Source organism: Vulpes lagopus, chromosome 4, assembly GCF_018345385.1.
Source record: "Vulpes lagopus strain Blue_001 chromosome 4, ASM1834538v1, whole genome shotgun sequence".
NCBI classification, from domain to species: domain Eukaryota; kingdom Metazoa; phylum Chordata; class Mammalia; order Carnivora; family Canidae; genus Vulpes; species Vulpes lagopus.
In genome coordinates this window covers 88,959,943-88,979,930 of record NC_054827.1, presented here as the reverse complement: position 1 = coordinate 88,979,930, position 19,988 = coordinate 88,959,943, and the positions used below count along the sequence as shown (strand labels likewise).

At 34.5% G+C, this 19,988-nt stretch overlaps 1 protein-coding gene across 1 annotated transcript in view; it reads right to left on the bottom strand.

Moving 5' to 3' along the window:
* Window positions 1–19,988, bottom strand: part of TBCA (tubulin folding cofactor A) — a 74,957-nt gene that overhangs the window by 16,971 nt on the left and 37,998 nt on the right. Inside the window, exon 2 of the mRNA XM_041752759.1 lies at window positions 2,555–2,660. Within this exon, the coding sequence (XP_041608693.1) occupies window positions 2,555–2,660 (106 nt within the window). The remainder of the gene's footprint in view (window positions 1–2,554; window positions 2,661–19,988) is intronic.

The following is a 19,988-nucleotide window of genomic DNA, read 5'->3' as shown; positions in this document are numbered from 1 at the left end:
AGGCAGGGCTCAATCTCACAACCCATGAGATCATGACCTGCACTGACCTTAGAACCAAGAGTTGGATGCTTAAATGACTCAGCCACCTAGGTGCCCCGAAAGGATTTTTAACAAAAATTTTCTCCTTTTTACATCTGCATATATAGTCAATGATAATGTAGTTAAATGGATAGTACTTTTAAATAACAATGAGAACAGAAGATTCAAGAAAGAGTTAATCCTTACCTATAAAGTAGTATATTTATTGAAGGATGATCAATATATAAATTTTATTTCTTTTTTTCCAAAATATAAAATATTAAAAAAAGATTCTGATTATCTATGACATTATTTGTAGAATTTTATTTAGAAAGAGAACACATTTATTCTCCATTCTAGTAACTTTCAACTTCTAGCTACATGGCTGTTTTGTTTTTTAAAAGTTTTATTTATTTATTCATGCGAGAGAGGCAGAGACAGAAGCAGAGGAAGAAGGCTCCCTGTGGGGAGTGCGATGAGGGACTCTGGGACCACAACCTGAGCCAAAGGCAGACAGGCAACCATTGAGCCATCCAGGGGCCTTTCAATACATTACTAGTGGTCAAAAGAACAGGGCAAAGAAAAACCTGAGGTCAGGAGCTACACATGTGAGAAAATAAGCTTGACTGAAAAGAACCTGGATGACATAAAGTCATATACTGTGTCATACTATTTCTTACTAGATGTTGGGAAACAATAGAGGACATTGTGAGAGAGGCGCAAGAGTGATATAAATAAAGCATTTAACCATCATAATCCTAAGAATCAAAAATTTATACTCCATATGTAAATCCTTATGAAGAACAGTTAGTTCATGAAAGTCAGTATATCAGGTCACATGTTATATCTACAAATCTGTTTACAGTCTTCCCTCAATTTACTGGAAATTTACGAAAATCTTAAACACAAATGTTCTCTGATCTACTACACATAAAGGAAGGCAGCAGGGTCTTCTAAAAACTAAGTTAAGGTTTTATTAATTTTTTTTAAAAGGTTTTATTTATTTATTCATGATGGACAGAGAGAGAGAGAGAAAGAGAGAGAGGCAGAGACACAGGCAGAGGGAGAAGCAGGCTCCATGCCAGGAGCCCGACGTGGGACTTGATCCCGGGACTCTGGGATCACGCCCTGGGCCAAAGGCAGGCGCCAAACCGCTGGCTGAGTCACCCAGGAATCCCCAGTTTTCTTAATTTCTAATAGGACGGAAGGCAGTACAGGTACAGATGCAGATAGGCTGAAAGATTTTATGGTTGGAAAAAGACAAAGTTCCCAATGGCTTCTCTTTTCCCAAGGAATTATGAAACAAGTGTTGGCCAAGAGTAACTATTCAAAAAATGCTCTGATGGGAATAAGTAAGATGTTATCAGAGAACAGAGGAGGAGTATCATTCTCAGTGTTGAGGTAGAGGGTAGGGGATGTTTAAAAGATAAACAGGAATTTATAAGGAAAAGGTAGGTAGGAGAAATAGGAAGAGCATCTCATACTTATGTCAGAGGCAAAGGAAAAGAGCACGTTCAGGAAACAAAAGGGCAGGACCTAAGAGGTCCAAGAATAGCAAGAGATAAGGTCGGATAAGAAGATACCAAAATTAGGGAGAGTCTTGTATGTAGTACAAAGGAGACTAAAATTTGTCATGAGGATAATCAGAAAAAGCTACTCAAGTATAATACACGTATTTATGTTGGTGGTCTTCACATCAGTTTGGGGAAAATACTTGTAAATTTAATATACAAGTACATTTAACATAAGATTAGGCCATTTATATATTACATATTTTTATTATCATATTTTAGTAATCTCTACAACCTATGTGGGGCCAAAACTCACAACCCTGAGGTCAAGAGTCTCATGCTCTGCTGACTAAGCCAGTCAGGTGCCTCCAATTTTTATATTTAATACTTAAAATGTAGAGGCAGTATAGCTTAATGGTTAAGAGTACAAAAAAATTTTTTTAAGATTTTATTTATTTATTCATGAGAGAGAGAGAGAGAGAAAGAGAGAGAAGCAGAGACAAAGACAGAGGGAGAAGCAGGCTCCATGCTGGGAGCTTGATGTGGGACTTGATTCCAGGACTCCAGGATCACGCCCTGGGTGGAAGGCAGGCGCTAAACTGCTGAGCCACCCAGGGATCCCCAAGAGTACAAATTTTAAGGACACCTGGGTGGCTCAGTCAGTTGGGTACCTGCCTTCAGCTCAGGTCATGATCCCAGGGTCCTGGAATCGAGCCTGCTTCTCCCTCTCCCTTTGCTTGTACTCTCTTTTGCTCTCTCTCTCTCAAATAAATATATTCTTAAAAAAAAAAAAAAAAAAAAGAGTACAAATTCTGGACCCAGAACTCCTATATTCAAATCTTAGCTATGCTGCTTGGTGGTTGTGTGACCTTGGGCAAAGTATGTAACCTATGTTTCTGTATTTTTAAATTGATGTTTTAATAGTAAAGAAAAAAATAATAGCACCTTCTCAAAGGGATGTTAATATATTAGTTAACATGGTATCCTGTAAATGTTAGCTATTATTATTAAAGATACAGTTTTACCTGCTTTTTAATGGCATAATTTTCACCATCTTCAGCTTTCATTTTTTCAATCTTTTCTTCTTGTTGTTTTGCTTCTTTTTCATACATCATTTTTTCTTTGACCAATCTATAAATAAACCAAAAATGGTTCCAAGGATTAATTTTCTCTCTAGCAAACAGATCATAGGAGACAAAGAAACTATGTATATATAAAATATATACTTAAAATACCAAAGTATGTGTACTAGATACGGAGGAGAAGAAAGAAAAATACTCTAGCCATAGATCTAAGTCTGATCCTCAATCCCTTAAGTCCTATACTTGTCTAAACCAAGTGTAATCTTCAAAGCATGAAGCTCTCAAATTTTTAATTAAAAACATGTTCCACTATAATAATTTATTTAAAATGTAAAAACACTCAAAATTATTATGTACTAGCCTTTGTCTTCCTTTTTTATTAATAGATATATATTTTTTCAAACTTGTATACATGTACTTTAAACAACATAATGGAAAAAGCTCAGCTTTACTGGAAAAAACAATTGGTACATTGCATGCCAAGTCCAAAACAAAGAAAGATTATATTGTTTTCAGCAATAAAATCGTTTAATAAGTATTTACTATTCATTTAATTTTATGCCTGACCTTCCTTGTGTGAGGGACTGGCTTTTGTCAAATCATTTGCAATAAAGATCTTTAAGTGGATTTCAAAACATGTTTTTTTAAAAAATATTTTATTTATTTATGTATTTATTTATTTTAGAGAGAGAAAGAGTGCATGTGCACCAGAGGAGGGGCAGAGGGGGAAAGAATCTCAAGCAGGCTCCCTGCCAAGCGCAGAGCCCCACAATAGGGCTCGACCTCACCACACCAAGATGGTAATCTGAGTGGGAACCAAGAGCTGGAGGCTTAACCAATTGAGCCACCAAGGTGCCCCTCAAAACATAATTTTCATATTCTAAGGGGGTCTTTTTTTTTTTAGGATTTTATTTATTTATTCATAAGAGAGAAAGAGAGAGAGAGAGAGAGAAGCACAGAGACACAGGCAGAGGGGAGAAGCAGGCTCCCTGCAAGGAGCCCAATGGGGGACTCGATCCCCGGACGGGGATCACATCCTGAGCCAAAGGCAGATGCCCAACTGCTGAGCCACCCAGGCCTTCCTTCCAAGGGGGTCTTAATATAAGTTCAGAAATCTAAAAAGAAAAAACTACTTTTGTTATACTACTTGAAAAGCTTCCAAATCAGATTTTAAATTTGGATTTAAATCCCCACATAAACTACAAACTAAATATTAAAAAACTAAGGGATCCCTGGGTGGCGCAGTGGTTTGGCGCCTGCCTTTGGCCCAGGGCGCGATCCTGGAGACCCGGGATCGAATCCCACGTCAGGCTCCCGGTGCATGGAGCCTGCTTCTCCCTCTGCCTGTGTCTCTGCCTCTCTCTCTCTCTCTCTCTGTGCGACTATCATAAATAAATAAATAAAAATTAAAAAAAAAAATAAAAATAAAAAAAATAAAAAACTAAAAATATGGTCCAGTTTGGAATTTTGAGGTGTGCAAGCAAGGCTCATTCTGTCTTTCATGATCTTGTGTTACTGACATAGATAAAAGAAAATATAATAAAAATGATAATAATATTTACAGTAGAGTATTATAGGACCTTCATGCACTCGTCCTGAAGTAACTCACAGTGGAAAAAAAAAAACAAAGCAAATAATAGGTACAAAATATAAAATTTTATGTTGCAATGAATATAAACAAATAACAGAGGATACTTAAGGAACAAATAATAAAGGACACTTGGGAAAGTACTATTTCTGGTTATCCAAGGAGGAACTTCTAATGATGTGGGGTAGGGGGAGTCAGCTGGGAGTTAAACTTTTTTTTGAGCTTTTACATTTGAGCTTATTCTTCATTTGACTTTTATAACATTCCTAATAGCTGAATATTAATAGAAAAAACAATCACAAGTAATGGGCTATGATTATAGTCCTTCACCCATTTACTACTACATATAAAATGCCAATAGTTAAGTATTATTCCCTGGCCTCATTAAGAGGTCTGACACTGAACACCACACCTAGGATGATGTTCATCATCCTCATATGCTTCTCCATTGTAATGGTGCCATCTTTCCTGATTTGGATTAAAGTTCACCAGTTTTTTCAATTTTGAGTAATAAACTTTGCTAGTTATTCCTTTAGCAATATTTTCTAAATTTTCTGGAATAAAGCAAAATTCTTAGAAAGATACCAAAATATATCTAATCTTTTTAATTCTCTAAACACTGATCTCTTTTGCAAGTTTTGTAAATGCCATAGTTAACATAATACATGTGTGTCATAATTTATTATACTTTAAAGGCATAATTAACTGAAAATATTTTCCATTAGTGTTACAAATCCACACCAACAGAGAAACAGCAAACCACAGAGAAACAGCAATTTCAAAATCTGGTCACTTTCAGTAATTAGACAAATACATGAGAGGAAATTATAAAAATAAGAGCAATAGAAAAGGATAGACATAATAAGGAAAAACTTATGAAATGACAATCATTAGGGGAGTGATAAATCAACTTAAACTACTTAATAATATAAGTATGGCATTAATATGATTTTTAAATAAATAATATAAGTATGGCATTAATATGATTTTTAAATATGTAGTATGGTGTTTTCCAAACTACTCCATGGTATACAAATAAGCTTAAAAAACACTGCTTGCTGGGACATCTGGGTAGCTCGGTCGGTTAAGTGTCTGACTCTTGATTTTGGCTCAGGTCATTCTCTCTGGCTTGTGAGACTGAGCTAGGCATGGGGCTCTGTGATGGGCAAGAAGACTGCTTAAGATTCTTTTCTTCTCTCCCTTTACTCCTCTCCCAAAACAAAAAAACAAAGAATGTGCATTTTTGTATTGTTGAATGGCGTATTCTATAAATGTCAATTAGATCCAGCAATTTGATGGTGTCAATTTTTTATATGTTTGTTGGTTTTCTACTTGTTCTATTTACAAAGAGAAGAGTGCCAATGTGCGTACTTTCTAAAAAACAAACACTGTGTGCCAAATTTTAAACATTTAAGATTTGTATTTGCATATTAAAAGATCCTAAGAAGTCCGGTAGTAAGGAAGTCAGTTTAACTTTTTTCAATGAAAAGCTTACTTGAGGCAAAAAGGACTTTTCCCCACCCAGTATTCTCCAGAACAGTTGCCCTTCAACAGAAGTTTGAGACGTACATTGTAGGCATCTGTAAACTACACAAGTTTGTATACAACATATTTAAACATATTATTCATAAAATTCTAAATAGAATAAAAGTTTTGGGTATATCAAGAATTTAGAGACCTTGAGATTAAAAAATTTTAGCTTAATTTGTCCTTATTTTGTAGTTTTTCTTACTGTAAGATTTTTATAGTTATAACTAAACTTGTTCTTGGGGCCATCTAATAACTAAAAGTCTAATACAAAGCTAAGGATACAGGATGATAGGCCAATGTAATTAATGATGGTAAGAAACTGTAATAGGTTGATATTAAGAAAAATATTGTCATGGATATTTTCAAACAAAAAAATCTAGAGAAAATAGCGTAATAAATCCCATGCATTCTTCACTGAGCCTTAATAATTAGTATTTTGGCAGCCTAATATCAGGTGTTTCCTGATACTTATTTGCGTACTTATTAGTATTTTCAGACATATCAAATTTGATTTTTGAAGTTAAAGTCTGTGATTTCTAACCCACCTCCCCATTTTACCAACCATATCAAAAAATTAACTCAAAATGGATCAAAGATCTAAAAGGCTAAGATTATAAAACTTTTGCAAGAAAACAGGGTAAATCTTTTTTTTACAACTAAATCTTGATGACTGTGAATTTTTATGACACCAAAACTGTAAGAAAAAAAGAAATAAATTAACTTCTGTCAAAATTAAAAACTTTTGTGCTTCAAAGGACACTATCAGGAAAGTGAAAAAGACAACAGAATGAACATATTTGAAACCATATATTGGATAAGAAACTTGTATCCAGAATCTATAAAAAACTTAAGAATTCAATAAAAAACCAACCCAACTAAAAATGGCTAAAGGGAATCTGAACAGACATTTCTCCAAATATATACAAATGCCTAACAAACACATGAAAAGATGCTCAACTTCATTAGTTATCAGGGAAATGTACAAAACGACAGTAGGATATCACTTCATACTCATTAGAATGACTATAATGAAAAAATCAGGGAAAAAAAGTCAGATAATAAGTGTTGCTGACAGGGATGCAGAAAAATTGAAACCATCCAACAATGCTGGTAGGAATGCAAATTGGTACAGTTGCTTTTGAAGTTTGGCCATTTCTTAAAAAGTTCAACACAGTTACCACATATACCAGTAATTACATTCCTTAGTGTACACTCAAGAGAAATGAAAATATACGGCCACATAAAAACTTGTACATGAATGTTCATAGCATTATGAATAGGCAAAATGTGTAAACAACTCAAAAGCCCATCAACTGATGGAACAAATAAAATATGATATACCCATACAACAGAATAATATTTAGCAATAAAAGAAATGAAGTACTGATTTATGCTACAACATGGATGAACCTTGAAAACATTACACTAAGTGAAAGGAGCCAGACAGAAAACACCACATATTATGACTATTTATAGGATATATCTGGAATAGGCAAATCTATAGAGATGCAAGTCTCTAGCCCTGGCTGACCAGACTAGAAAAGCTGAGGAAAGAACTGCGAGGATAATAAAAGGTTTGAGGTTTCTTTTTGGGGGTGAACTGTTCTAAAAATGATTGTGGTAACAGCTGTACAACTCTAGGACTATACTAAATGGATTATATACTTTACATGGGTGATTTGTACGGTATGTCAAATATATCTCAAAAAGCATTAACAACAACAACAACAAAATAGCTTGTAACCACAAAGTCCGCCACAAGTACTGTACTTACTGGATATATTCACACTTGGGACTTATGACAGTTGAAGACTGTGAACATCATGTATAAGAAATGAGCATTTGACATAGTTTTACAAACCACTTTAAAAGTAGTTTTCAGGGCAGCCCGGGTGGCTCAGCGGTTTAGCGCTGCCTTCAGCACAGGGCCTGACCCCGGAGACCCGGGATCAAGTCCCATGTTGGGCTCCCTGCATGGAGTCTGCTTCTCCCTCTGCGTGTCTCTCATGAATAAATAAATAAAATCTTTAAAAAATAATAAAGTAAAAAGTAGTTTTCATTATTAAGATAAAAATATCCTCTAAGATTTAAGATTTCAAAATAAACTCATTAATGCATTATCACTATAGATAATTCTCTAAGAGTTCCTTTTAAACAGAAACTTGCTGGGACACAGATGGCAAATGTTGCCAGCATGCTTAAACGAGTCCTAAAAATGCTTTTGATTCACAATGTTAAGAAGAATAAACAAAAACAGATTTGTTACCACATTAAACAACTAGGAGACTTAATTTAACTTATATATTAAGTCTGGATTTCTCTTGAATGTTTTTTGTAGGAGAACACTGGGGCTTCTTTCCCTCTACTGGATGGAGCTAAAGTAGTGGCTACTACTTTTTTCAGATGAGGCAACCCTATTCACTTTTTCCAATTCACACAACTTCCTGTTTCCAAACATTAAGGCCTTACACTTGGTCCTTGGAAGCCAGTAAGTTTGGAATCTTTGCTGGAGTAACTTGCATATCATCGATGCAACAGTGTTATTATCGTTGTTTTTTATTATCTTTTTATCATCATGATTATTATTCAGAATATCAAGGATACTCAGAAACCACTGGGATTAGTAGTGACATTTTCACTATTTCTTTCTTTTAAAACTGTCTTACTTATTTGAGAGAGAGCAAGCATGCACTCATGTGGGGGTGGGAGGAGGAGAAGCAGCTTCCCTGGGGGGCAGTGCTTGATCCCAGGACCCTGAGATCGTGACCTGAGCTGAAGGCAGAAGCTTAACTGACAGACCCACCCAGGAGCCCCTACATTTTCACTATTCCTAAAACCCAGGAGGTTACTAAACTCTCCTAGTAAATGAAAGTAGCTGAGATTGATAGGCTAACAGGAAGAGGCTCATTCAATTAACATCCTGTAATTCAAAGTCTTAGAAAAGGATTGGCAAACTATGGCCAATGAACAAAATCTTGCCTGCCACTTGTTTTGTATATTTGAGAGCTACAAATGAGTTTTGTGATTTAAAAAATATTTTTAATATGAAATTCCGTATTTTCAAATGGTTAAAAAAAGTTAAAATATTTTGTGACATGTAAAAATCATATGGAATTGAAATTTTTGTGTCCAGCCACACTTATTCATCTATATACCATCCCTGACTATTTTCATGCAATGACAGTGGAGATGAGTAGTTGTGATAGAACTGTATGGCCCACCTAGCCTAAAATATATACTAGAGCAGCCAGGTGGCTCAGTGATTTACCGCCACCTTCAGCCCAGGGCCTGATCCTGGAGACCCAGGATCGAGTCCTGCATTGGGCTCCCTGCATGGAGCCTACCTCTCCCTCTGCCTCTCTCTCTCTCTGTGTCATGAATAAATGAATAAAATCTTTAAAATATATATATGTATATATAAATACTAATTGTTCCTTTACAAAACAGGTTGCTGAATCCTGACTTAGAAGACCTCTACTTAATTCTATCCAACTTCTCTTAACTACCAAAGTGTTTGTCACATTACAATGAAGCCAGTTTCCGTTAGATCTTCCGTTCTTTAAAGAGAGGATTAGGTGAAACTTGTGACCTTTATACATAGTAGGCACAGACTGATTTAGCAGCAAAATATAATCTCCACTGACATGAAATTATAAACTTGATATATTCTACTTAATGTGAAGAGTCATGTTTCACTAAAGAAATAGGTTTTTGATTATAAAGTACTTCTCCAGATGATATGAAAACATATTTCTGTTCTAAAATCTAAAAAATCTGAAATTCAGAAATACATATTGGCCCAGTGATTTCATATATGGGATTATGGACCTGTATTAACATTTTGAATATTTTCCGCTAGTCCTTTTCTTTAAACACATGTGTGAAAATTTATGTGTATGTGTGTATATGCAAACAATTGGGATAATGTATGATTTTCTTTCTTTTTTATCATAGTTGACATATATTATTATATTACTTTCAGGTATACAAATATAATGATTCAACAAGTTTATACTTTATGCTATGCTCAATGTATCATTTTCAATATTACTAAGCATTCTTTGAAAAATATAGCTGTTAGTGGTTGCAAAGCATTTCACTGTGGCAGTATGAGAGCTTAATAAAGTATTACCTAATTGGACATTTAGCCCATTCCCATATTATAAATAATACTGTAATGAACATCCCTATTCATAAAGTTTATGGATGTATAATATTTTACTACATAATATTTACTATCTACAACTCCTACTGATTATCAAATTTATCTTTTCCTTTCCTGTACCATTTTCCATATTTTTCTCTTTTTGGTTTTACATCTCTTTAAGGTTTGATATGTTTATTGACACTTAAAGAGTGAAATCTGGCATACTGGCATACTTTTTGGTTTTACATCTCTTTAAGGTTTGATATGTTTATTGACACTTAAAGAGTGAAATCTGGCATACTGGCATACTTTTTGGTTTTACATCTCTTTAAGGTTTGATATGTTTATTGACACTTAAAGAGTGAAATCTGGCATACTGGCATACTTTAAGGTTTGATATGTTTATTGACACTTAAAGAGTGAAATCTGGCATACTGTCTTCTGTGACTAAAATGATATACCAAATTGGCTACAATAGGATAGACTGACTTAATATTTATATTTCATTTATTACTAATAATAATGAATGGCAAAGTGGCTTATCACATCAGTAGGAAAAGGAGTACTCATCAGTAAATGATCACTGGCTTATTGGAAAAGGAATTGCTCTAATTTCTTATCAGACACTATATTTTACAGAAAAAAAGTGGGATAAGAATTTTTTTTTTTAAGAATAAAACTTCCCAAAGCTGGAAAAGAAACAATAATCTTAATTTAAAGAGCCTCCTAAAAAAAAAAAAAATAAAGAGCCTCCTAAGTACCAAACAGAATCAACGAAAAAAACCCACATCTATGTACATTGATAAAAATTTCCAGAGATCCACGAAAAAGAAAGCCTTTAAAGAGAAAATAAGTCACCCATAAAAGGAAAAAGAAAAAAAGAGATTGACATTATATTTTACACTAGATAACAGAAGACAATGGAGCAATCCCTTTAAAGTTCTAAGAGAAAATGATTAATGACTCGGATTTATAATTTTAATAGTGAGGGATACATTCACTAACTCACCCAGCAATCATTCACTGAGGGGCTATTATGTGCCAGGCGTGATTTTTTATTTATTTTTATTTCTTTTTAAAGATTTTATTTATTCATGACAGACACACAGAGAGGGGCAGAAACACAGGCAGAGGGAGAAGTTGGCTCCATGCAGGGAGCCCGACATGGGACTTGATCCTGGGTCTCCAGGATCCAGCCATGGGCTGAAGGTGGCGCTAAACCGCTGAGCCACCCAGGCTGCCCAGTCATGATAACAGTGAACAAAACTACAAAAATCTTTGCCATATAGCATTTTTTAGTGGGGAAACAATAAATAAGCAAAACATACAGTATGTTCGAATGTGATAAAAGTACTTTAAGAGAAGAAGCAGTAAAGAAAGATTGGTAATATATGGGATTTGCTATTTATTTATTATTTATTTTTTGCAATTTAAAATACAATGGTCAGGGAAGGCCTTTTTGAGAAGAGGTTATGGGAGTTAAGATCTGAAGGAGACAATAAGTCATACGGATAACTGATGAAATAAGTCATAGGCCAGGGGAATATTTTTTTAGTTATATAAAAATTCAGGAAGTTTATCTGCAATTCCTCCTTTCTGAGAAATTTACTTAAGAATGTACTCCAGCAAACTGAAGATAAAAATCAAGAAAAAAATCATGGTCAAATAAATGTAATGGGGATCCCTGGGTGGCTGAGTGGTTTAGCGCCTGCCTTTGGCCCAGGGTGTGATCCTGGAGACCCAGGATCCAGTCCCACATCGGGCTCCCTGCATGGAGCCTGCTTCTCCCTCTGCCTGTGTCTCTGCCCCCCTCTCTCTCTCTCTCTGTGTCTCTCATGAATAAATAAAATCTTAAAAAAAAAATGTAATGGTCTAATGAAGAAAAAAAAAAAAATCCCAGGATTAAAACTGTCCTGTAGGCCTGGCCTAAAATCTTAGTGTGGAATCTTGTAAGAATATCTTTAAGAAGAAGAATGGAATAGATTCTAAGGAACAAATACAATGAGTTGAAGATAAAAGAGAGGTCATGTGGCTTTTTCCCCCCTTCTCAATTAAAAAAAAAAAAAAGACAACTGGAAACTCCAGGAAAAGCACTCTTCCCCACCCCCTCCAGTTATGGTTGTAATATGAAGCAATTAATGAAAAGGAAAATTCATTTAACTTAGTTTTGTAAGAATAATCTCCTTTGGGCAGCACAGGATCCACTGAAAAAGAAACATAATCCTTTGCTATACACCATATTTAAAACAATACATAATCTATTTATTCTTTTTCAACCTTTACAATAGAACTATGAGCAAAATACATCTTTCCCCATTTGTCTGATTTGTGTTTTTAATGTCTGTTTAAAGGCTAAGGTATGCCTACCTATTTTTTTTTCTCATAAAAACCATGATATAAGTGATGGCTAAGATGACCTCTGGCCAGCCAATAAAATTTTAGCATTTTATAAAAGTTTTATCAACACCTGTGTAGCCAATATCCTGTATTAAATCCCTGTTTGATTGAAATCCCTAGCATGATTTCCTTTTTCCTGATTGGTACCATTCTCCTCTACTGACCTCGCTATTAACAACCTCTTCTGTCTCTGAACAAACAAACAATACTTTTGAGATGTTTACTGTACGAGAAATAAGGAAGAAAAGAAACTTTTATCAAGGGCCCAAATACTTATAGTCCTATTTAAGTATCATTCCCATTCTATAGTCACTTGTTAATTATCCCTCCCTACAATGTTTTTAAAAGTCTTTATATTTAAATAGAACTGACCCAGAACCAATATTTCAGAAATGAATACAAGCTATATTATTTCATGAAATTTTTATCAAATAATAATAATAATAATAAAATCATGCTGAAAACAGCAATGCTTATAAAAAAGTTAGGTTGGATAAATGACTTTTAATGTTTTAGCACTTCCAATGGCAATCATCAAGCCTGCTTCCCCCAAAACTAGCCCTATGATAAAGTTCAACAGTTACAACTCAAAAAGAGACAGTTACAATATTGGCATCCCACATAATATACAAGAGATTTAGACAAAAGCTTGAATCATTTAAGTTAAAATTAAATATGATAATAAAAGCAGTTAACATATAGTGATCATTTACTATGGGCCAAATACTATGTCAAAGCATGCTACATGCATCATGACACTAAATCCTCAAAAACAACCCTATAAAATAGGTACCATTATTATTCCCATTTTAGTAATAACTAAACTGAAGTTAATGGAGCTTGTCCAAGTTCTCATAGCTATACAGTGCCAAAGAACTGCTTCATTCCATAGTTATTCTTAGCTACAAGTGATACACTTATTTTTAAAAGTAATTCTTAAACATTTGAATACATTTTAAAAATAGGCTCAAATGCAACAGGCATTATTGGTTGCCTATCCAACAGCCACTTCATACCTGCCAACAGAATTTTATGATCATACAAGCAGCCATGTCCTTCAAAGGAAGAAGCCACTTGCCAAATGGTAGCTTAGGCATGTATATGTGACTCATATACAAAGCTTATGGCCAAAGCTACGTAAGAGCTATTCACTGATGGGTTCTGAAAAGGTTGCTATTCTTTGTAAATGCAATGTAAGTAGATATAATCCTATTTTCTTCCCTAGACATCATCATCTGTGATGGCAGGTCCATGGGATCATGTGAAGATCCAGCCTAAAAGGACAGGTCATTGTGAGATATCAGAGAACTTGAATTTTGTGATCATTATCAATCTACTCAATTAACCAACTCTGAAAGCACCCTACCTCTAGATTTCTTATTGTATGAGATGATGAACATCTTTACTGTTTAACTCACAAATAGCCTGATTTTCTGTTACTAACAGCAGAAGGTTGTTCTGCAATTATGAAATAATGCTTTCTTACTTGGACTAATTCATTCTGAACTAATAAATCACTCAGAAATTGAGATACCTCATTTTTTTTCTTCCCATATACAAATAAGCATGAAAAAAGTAAAAAGGAAATTACCAATTCATTACTCAATTTTATGTTTTTTACTGTTTTAACAAATACTCCACATTAATTTTGTGCTAAAGTCTCTATTTCACACTTAAGACTAAACCTGTATAAAACTTTGGATTTGGGGCTTTTGAAGACTAAGGGTACAGACACCAGCACAGAGAAGAAATACAAAAGTATATTGGGACAAAAACACCAAGAAAGATGCAGGGAATTAAAAATCTACTTATTTGGGAAAATGCAAATGGACAGCAAATTAGAGGCTTAGCCCCTGAATTAAGAATTCACACTACTTCCTTAGTAAGAAAGAACTATAGACTGACATCAGAATCTGATGATTTAATACTTATGGTCTATATAGCAAAGTGTATGTACTAAAAATATGGTTGAGTTTTAGTGATTCTCCACTAATTCTTTCGTGGTCACTGTAAAGTCTCAAGTCAGATTTCCCCAAATTTCAATTAATAATCAGCCAAAATTTTGGGGAATAGCAAAACTAAGGAAGAACGTGCTATAGTACTCTTAAACAAAAATGTGCTACACTCAAACACACATCAAATGAGATAGAGCTTTTTCTTAACAAAATACCTTCTCTCACTCCTTCTGTCCCAACTCCACTCATTCTTCAAAATTAAACTCAAATGTCCTTGTCTTTTGGAAGGACCACACTAATGTCTTCCCTGCCACTCCCAAGCTGCTACTGTAAATACTTCCTACAGATCTTGATAGCATATAGGATTTATCAAAATAGGTTAAATTTTTTTGTCTAGTTCTGGAGCTCCTGGGTAGCTCAGTTGGTTAAGCATCTGCCTTCAGTTCAGGTCATGATCCAAGAGTCCTGAGATTGAGCCCCACAGTGGGCTCCCTGCTTAGTGGGGAGTCTACTTCTCCTTCTCTCTATGGCCTCTCTCCTCCATTTGTTCTCTCTCAACAAAATCATAAAACAAAATTTTTGTCTAGTTCTACACTTGATAGTGGATGCTCAATGACTGAAAAGGTGTCTCCTCCTCTCAGCACCTATCAGAGTATGTGCCTCACAGATTATGTTTACAGAGTGAACTCACAATTATCCTGAGAAGTAAGCAGGGCAAATGGGAAACTGTGATTCACAGAGATGAAATGATTCACCTCATGTCAGTTGGCCAAGCAATGGTGAATGAGGATTTGAAATTATGACTTCTAACTTCAAGTGTCAATACTAACACATCATATTGCCTTATGTTTGAAGGAAATAAAGCAATTTTCAAAATTTAAATTTCTTTTATCTGTTCCCAAAGTAAAACCATTCTATGGTTAAAAATCTGAATAGTACAAAAGAGTTCAAAATGAAAACCAACCTGCCACCCACACCCTACCACACCCTACCCTAATGGCACAGTTCCCATTACTGGAAGCAACAAGTTATCAATTTCTTGTGTATCTAAATGAAAGAAAGTAAATGTGTGATTTACCTTATTTGTTACCTTATCATCTCCAGTACTCTTCAATTAATTACCTATACTGGAGATATTTCAAGTTATATTCATTCACTGTTCAAATGGAATACATGCTTTAGTAATTTAAATAAATACGACAGGACATTCTATAAACAGCTAAGATGATACATGACAAATACAAAACCAGTATCACGGGCAGCCTGGGTGGCTCAGCAGTTTAGCGCCGCCTTCAGCCCAGGGCCTGATCCTAGAGACCTGGGATCGAGTCCCATGTTGGGCTCCCTGCCTCTCTCTCTCTCTCCTGTGTATTCTCATGAATAAATAAAATCTTTAAAAAAAAAACTTATTTTCTTTGCAATATTATGAATCTCAGGGTCTAATACATGTATCAGGAATTAATAATTAAAAAAACCAAAAATGTAAAATTAATTATTTCACTAAAGCTCTAAACTGTTCCTTAGAGATTTTTGAGATACCAGTTAGATTGAAAAATATATATTAATGAAAGGGCTAAAAACAGTGAATAGCCTCTGCTTGAGTTTGTATTAAAAAGTAACAGTACCTCACACAGCTGCTTCATCTCATACAAAAACCTCTTGACAGTTTTAATTACCACCTAAAAATCACAAATCTCTCTGTACACTTGATTTTTTACCTTCTGTCCAGACCCTTATTTCTGTCTTAATAACATCTCTATTTAGACGTCCTACCAGCAACCAACTGAACTAGGTTGAAAAGTGAGCTCATCATCCCACTCTAAAATGATACCCTTTTTCCCAACCTCAGAATCATACAAGTACTAGATAAAGTAGCTTTGGCTTGCAAGCTCAATATAGGCCAAAGAGTGTGATGCAGCTACAAACCAAACCAAACCAAACCAAACCAAACCAAACCAAACCAAACCAAACCCAGCCAATTTAATCTTAGATGCATTAAAAGAAGAAAACTGAAAACATGTTAGCTAAACAGTACGGTATTGGAAGAATGAAATCTGAACTATTATTATTCATAATTTACTTTAAATTTGTTAAACATAACTTAGATCTAAAAGGGATTTGAGAGACACCTGGGTGGCTCAGCGGTTGAGAGTCTGCCTTCAGCTCAGGGCATGATCCCGGGGGACAGGATGGAGTCCCACATGGGGCTCCTTGCGGGGAGCCTGCTTCTCCCTCTGCCTATGTCTCTGCCTCTCTCTCTATCTATCTCTCATGAATAAATAAAATCTTTAAAAAATAAATAAAAGGGATTTGAGGCAGCATCTAAGGAAGACCCTGACAGTATTATGAACAGAGCAATTTCCAACACCATCATTCTGTTCTGTGAAACAGTTCAGTTTGCCTAGAACATTAGAAAAATGATGAAGTATATGGTTAGTCCAAATTAATTTACCAAAACTAAAATGAGCATTTAATGAAAATAATTTTAGTTGATTCATGACTGTCACTTCTCATAAATAAGTTAACATCAGGCTATCTGAATTTTACCAAATTATAAAATAAGCCCAATTTAATGATATTTTACTATAGTAATTATTCTTGGTGATCCATGAACTCGAGTTATTCTTGGAATTACTGAGGAGAACATTTGGGAGCTAACTATGGGATTCTTTAGTTGAACTTGAGGATAGAGAAAAACTCATGGCTTTGGGGTTAAGAACATTATACAAAGGTACTTTTGATATGCAACGTATTTTTTCATTTTGTTGTACTAAGATATATTCATTAGGTCAAAATGGTTCAAGAAGAAACAAAGCTTTCTTACTGATATTGAAGACTTGTTTAAGGCCCTTTATCACAGAAGAATGACAAAATAGTCATTAACTGATCATTTTCATTCAGAAAAATATAAGAGCTGAAAATAATTTTCATACTGTATTCCTATCTAAAGGTATACATATACAGTAATTTGGTTCATGCTCAGGGGCCTATTTTAAATATGTATTTATTTTGTACTTTACCATGTTTAAATCTTTTTTTTTTCCATTCAAGCGAAAATTTTAAGTATTTAACTGATTAAATAATATTTGGTAATGATACTTGATATAGAGCTGAATGTGACACAATTTTAACATTTAGTAAATCTAGTTTCAAAAGTCAGTATAGTAAAATTTTCTGCATTATTCTAGGATTAGTGATTCCCAATGACTCTTGATGCCCTACAAATCTTTGTCTATGTCTCATTAATTACAGTCTATAGTTTTTAAAATGTTTGTATACCTCTAATATTTCACCCTTTTATTCTTCAATTGTTTACTCAGAGTAAAATAGTCATTTTACAGCCTAACTTTCTGAATTTGTCAGTAATGTTACATTTTGGGGTACCAGGGAGTGGCTTGGGCAGTTAAGCATCTGATTCTTGATTTCTGCTAAGGTCATGATCTCAGGATTATGAGACTGAGCCCCACTTTGAGCTCCATGCTGGGCATAGAGCCTTGCGTAAGATTCTCTCCCTCTACTCCTCCACCCTCCCTCTCTAAAATACATACATACATACAAAATGTTGGATTTTCACAACTGGAGGCCTACTACGTTTAGTTAGCTCTTGCCCCAAGAACAATCCATTAGCATGTAAAAACAAATCCTCTATCTCACCAAAACAGAAAAATAAACAATGGATTTTACGGCATTTTAAGAGCATCACAATGTTTTGCAAATTGTTGTTCTATACAGTCTTCCTGTACTATTTCAGATGAATTATTCCATAGAATCTTTCAGGATCCTGATTCTGTGGATAGGCTACCATGATTACATATGGACATACCTCTAACAAACACCTTTCTCTGGTCAACCTTAAAAACCCAGGTAATAAATGCAGCACTTAGGGTTAAATAAAAACATGGGGCGGGACACCCAGCTGGATCAGTCTGTGTAGCATGTGATTCTTGACCTTGGGTTTGTAAGTTCCAGTCCCATGTTGGGTGTAGAGATTACTTAAAAATAAAATCTTAAAAAAAAAGACATGGGAGCTGGCTCAAGCTTGTTTATATGTAGGGGTCAAATCTATCTTCTAATTCACCATGTAAATATAACCAAACTGCCAATTTTCAAATGTGGTAACAATTGTTTTCTCTCACAGAAAACAAAGGCATGCTCTTCCAAGAGATGTTAAAAGAAAAAGATTTTTATGAATAAAGCATAGGAAATACTGCATACTGTAGTCCACTCTTAAAGATTCACAGAGTGAAAGCTTTTGAATAATCCTATGAGGAAACTTGTTAAACTTTATCTCAGTCCCTCTCAAATTAAATCGAGCACAGAACACTTTTTCAACTCACCTATGATCTTGCAAACCATATTCTATACAATACCTACTTGGAATCCTGAATGAGAGGCGGTAATCAAAATTCTGACTATAATATTTGATAAATTTCTATTTCTAAATTTCTGAAGTACATTTTTGCCCTATTTAAAATATCAAAATATTCAATTCAAAATTTCCAATAGTAGGGATCCCTGGGTGGCGCAGTGGTTTGGCGCCTGCCTTTGGCCCAGGGCGCGATCCTGGAGACCCGGGATCGAATCCCACGTCAGGCTCCCGGTGCATGGAGCCTGCTTCTCCCTCCGCCTGTGTCTCTGCCTCTCTCTCTCTCTCTCTCTCTGTGACTATCATAAATTAAAATAAATAAATAAATAAATAAACAAATGCATCCTATCTGCATTCTATTAAAAAAAAAATTTCCAATAGTAGAAGTTAATGTCATATTAGCAATTTAATACAATTTTTAAAATAAATCAATCCAGCATAATAGCTTAATACTAGTACATAGCTCTATATTATTAGTATAATTAATATTAAGTAAATGACAGTGAACTTTATTCTATAATTTAAAATTTTAATTTACTGGGGATCCCTGGATGACTCAGTGGTTTAGCGCCTACTTCAGCTCAGGGCGTGATCCTGGAGTCCTGGGATCGAGTCCCACATTGGGCTCCCTGCATGGAGCCTGCTTCTCCCTCTGCCTGTGTCTCTGCTTCTCTCTCTCTCTCTGTGTCTCTCAATAAATAATAAAATAAAATCTTTAAAAAATAAATAAAATTTTACTTATAAATGATCCACATTTTAGTAGAAAAGTAACTAGCCATACTACCTTATATTATCAAGCAATATAGTTTGAAAAATCATACAGTAACATTATTATAAGTGATAGAATGTTTTTAAAAAATCAAATCCAACTTTTCCTAATATAAGCTTATTTTTTTACCTTAGGTATGATATCTAAATGGTAATAAAAGCTCAGTGGTCTTTAGCCAAATTCCATAAAGAATGCAGTTTTTTTTGGAAAAGGAGAATTTTAAAGTGAGAGAGCTGCAATAGAAAATATTACCTAAAGTTACTACAAAATTGATGTCTTACCTAGAGTTCAGGAACAAATTAATACATGAAACTTTCATTTACAGATCTCTAAATATTAACAAATAACCACTAATTTAAATTTCCAAAATAGTACAAATCATATGGGGATGGAGTAGCATGTTTATTATGTAGATTAAGTATCTAGCTTTGACATTGTGATAAATTGAAACTTTTAACTTTCTAACCATATGATTTAACCTATTAGAGTATTTTTTCTTCCTAAGTATAAATCCTGTAAAAAGAAAATAGAGAATGGCCTTTAATTAAAACAAAAATCCTCCAAAACATGCAGTCTATTTTATTTGAAATTATTCTCCAGGAACTGCAAGGTCCTTTAGCTATTG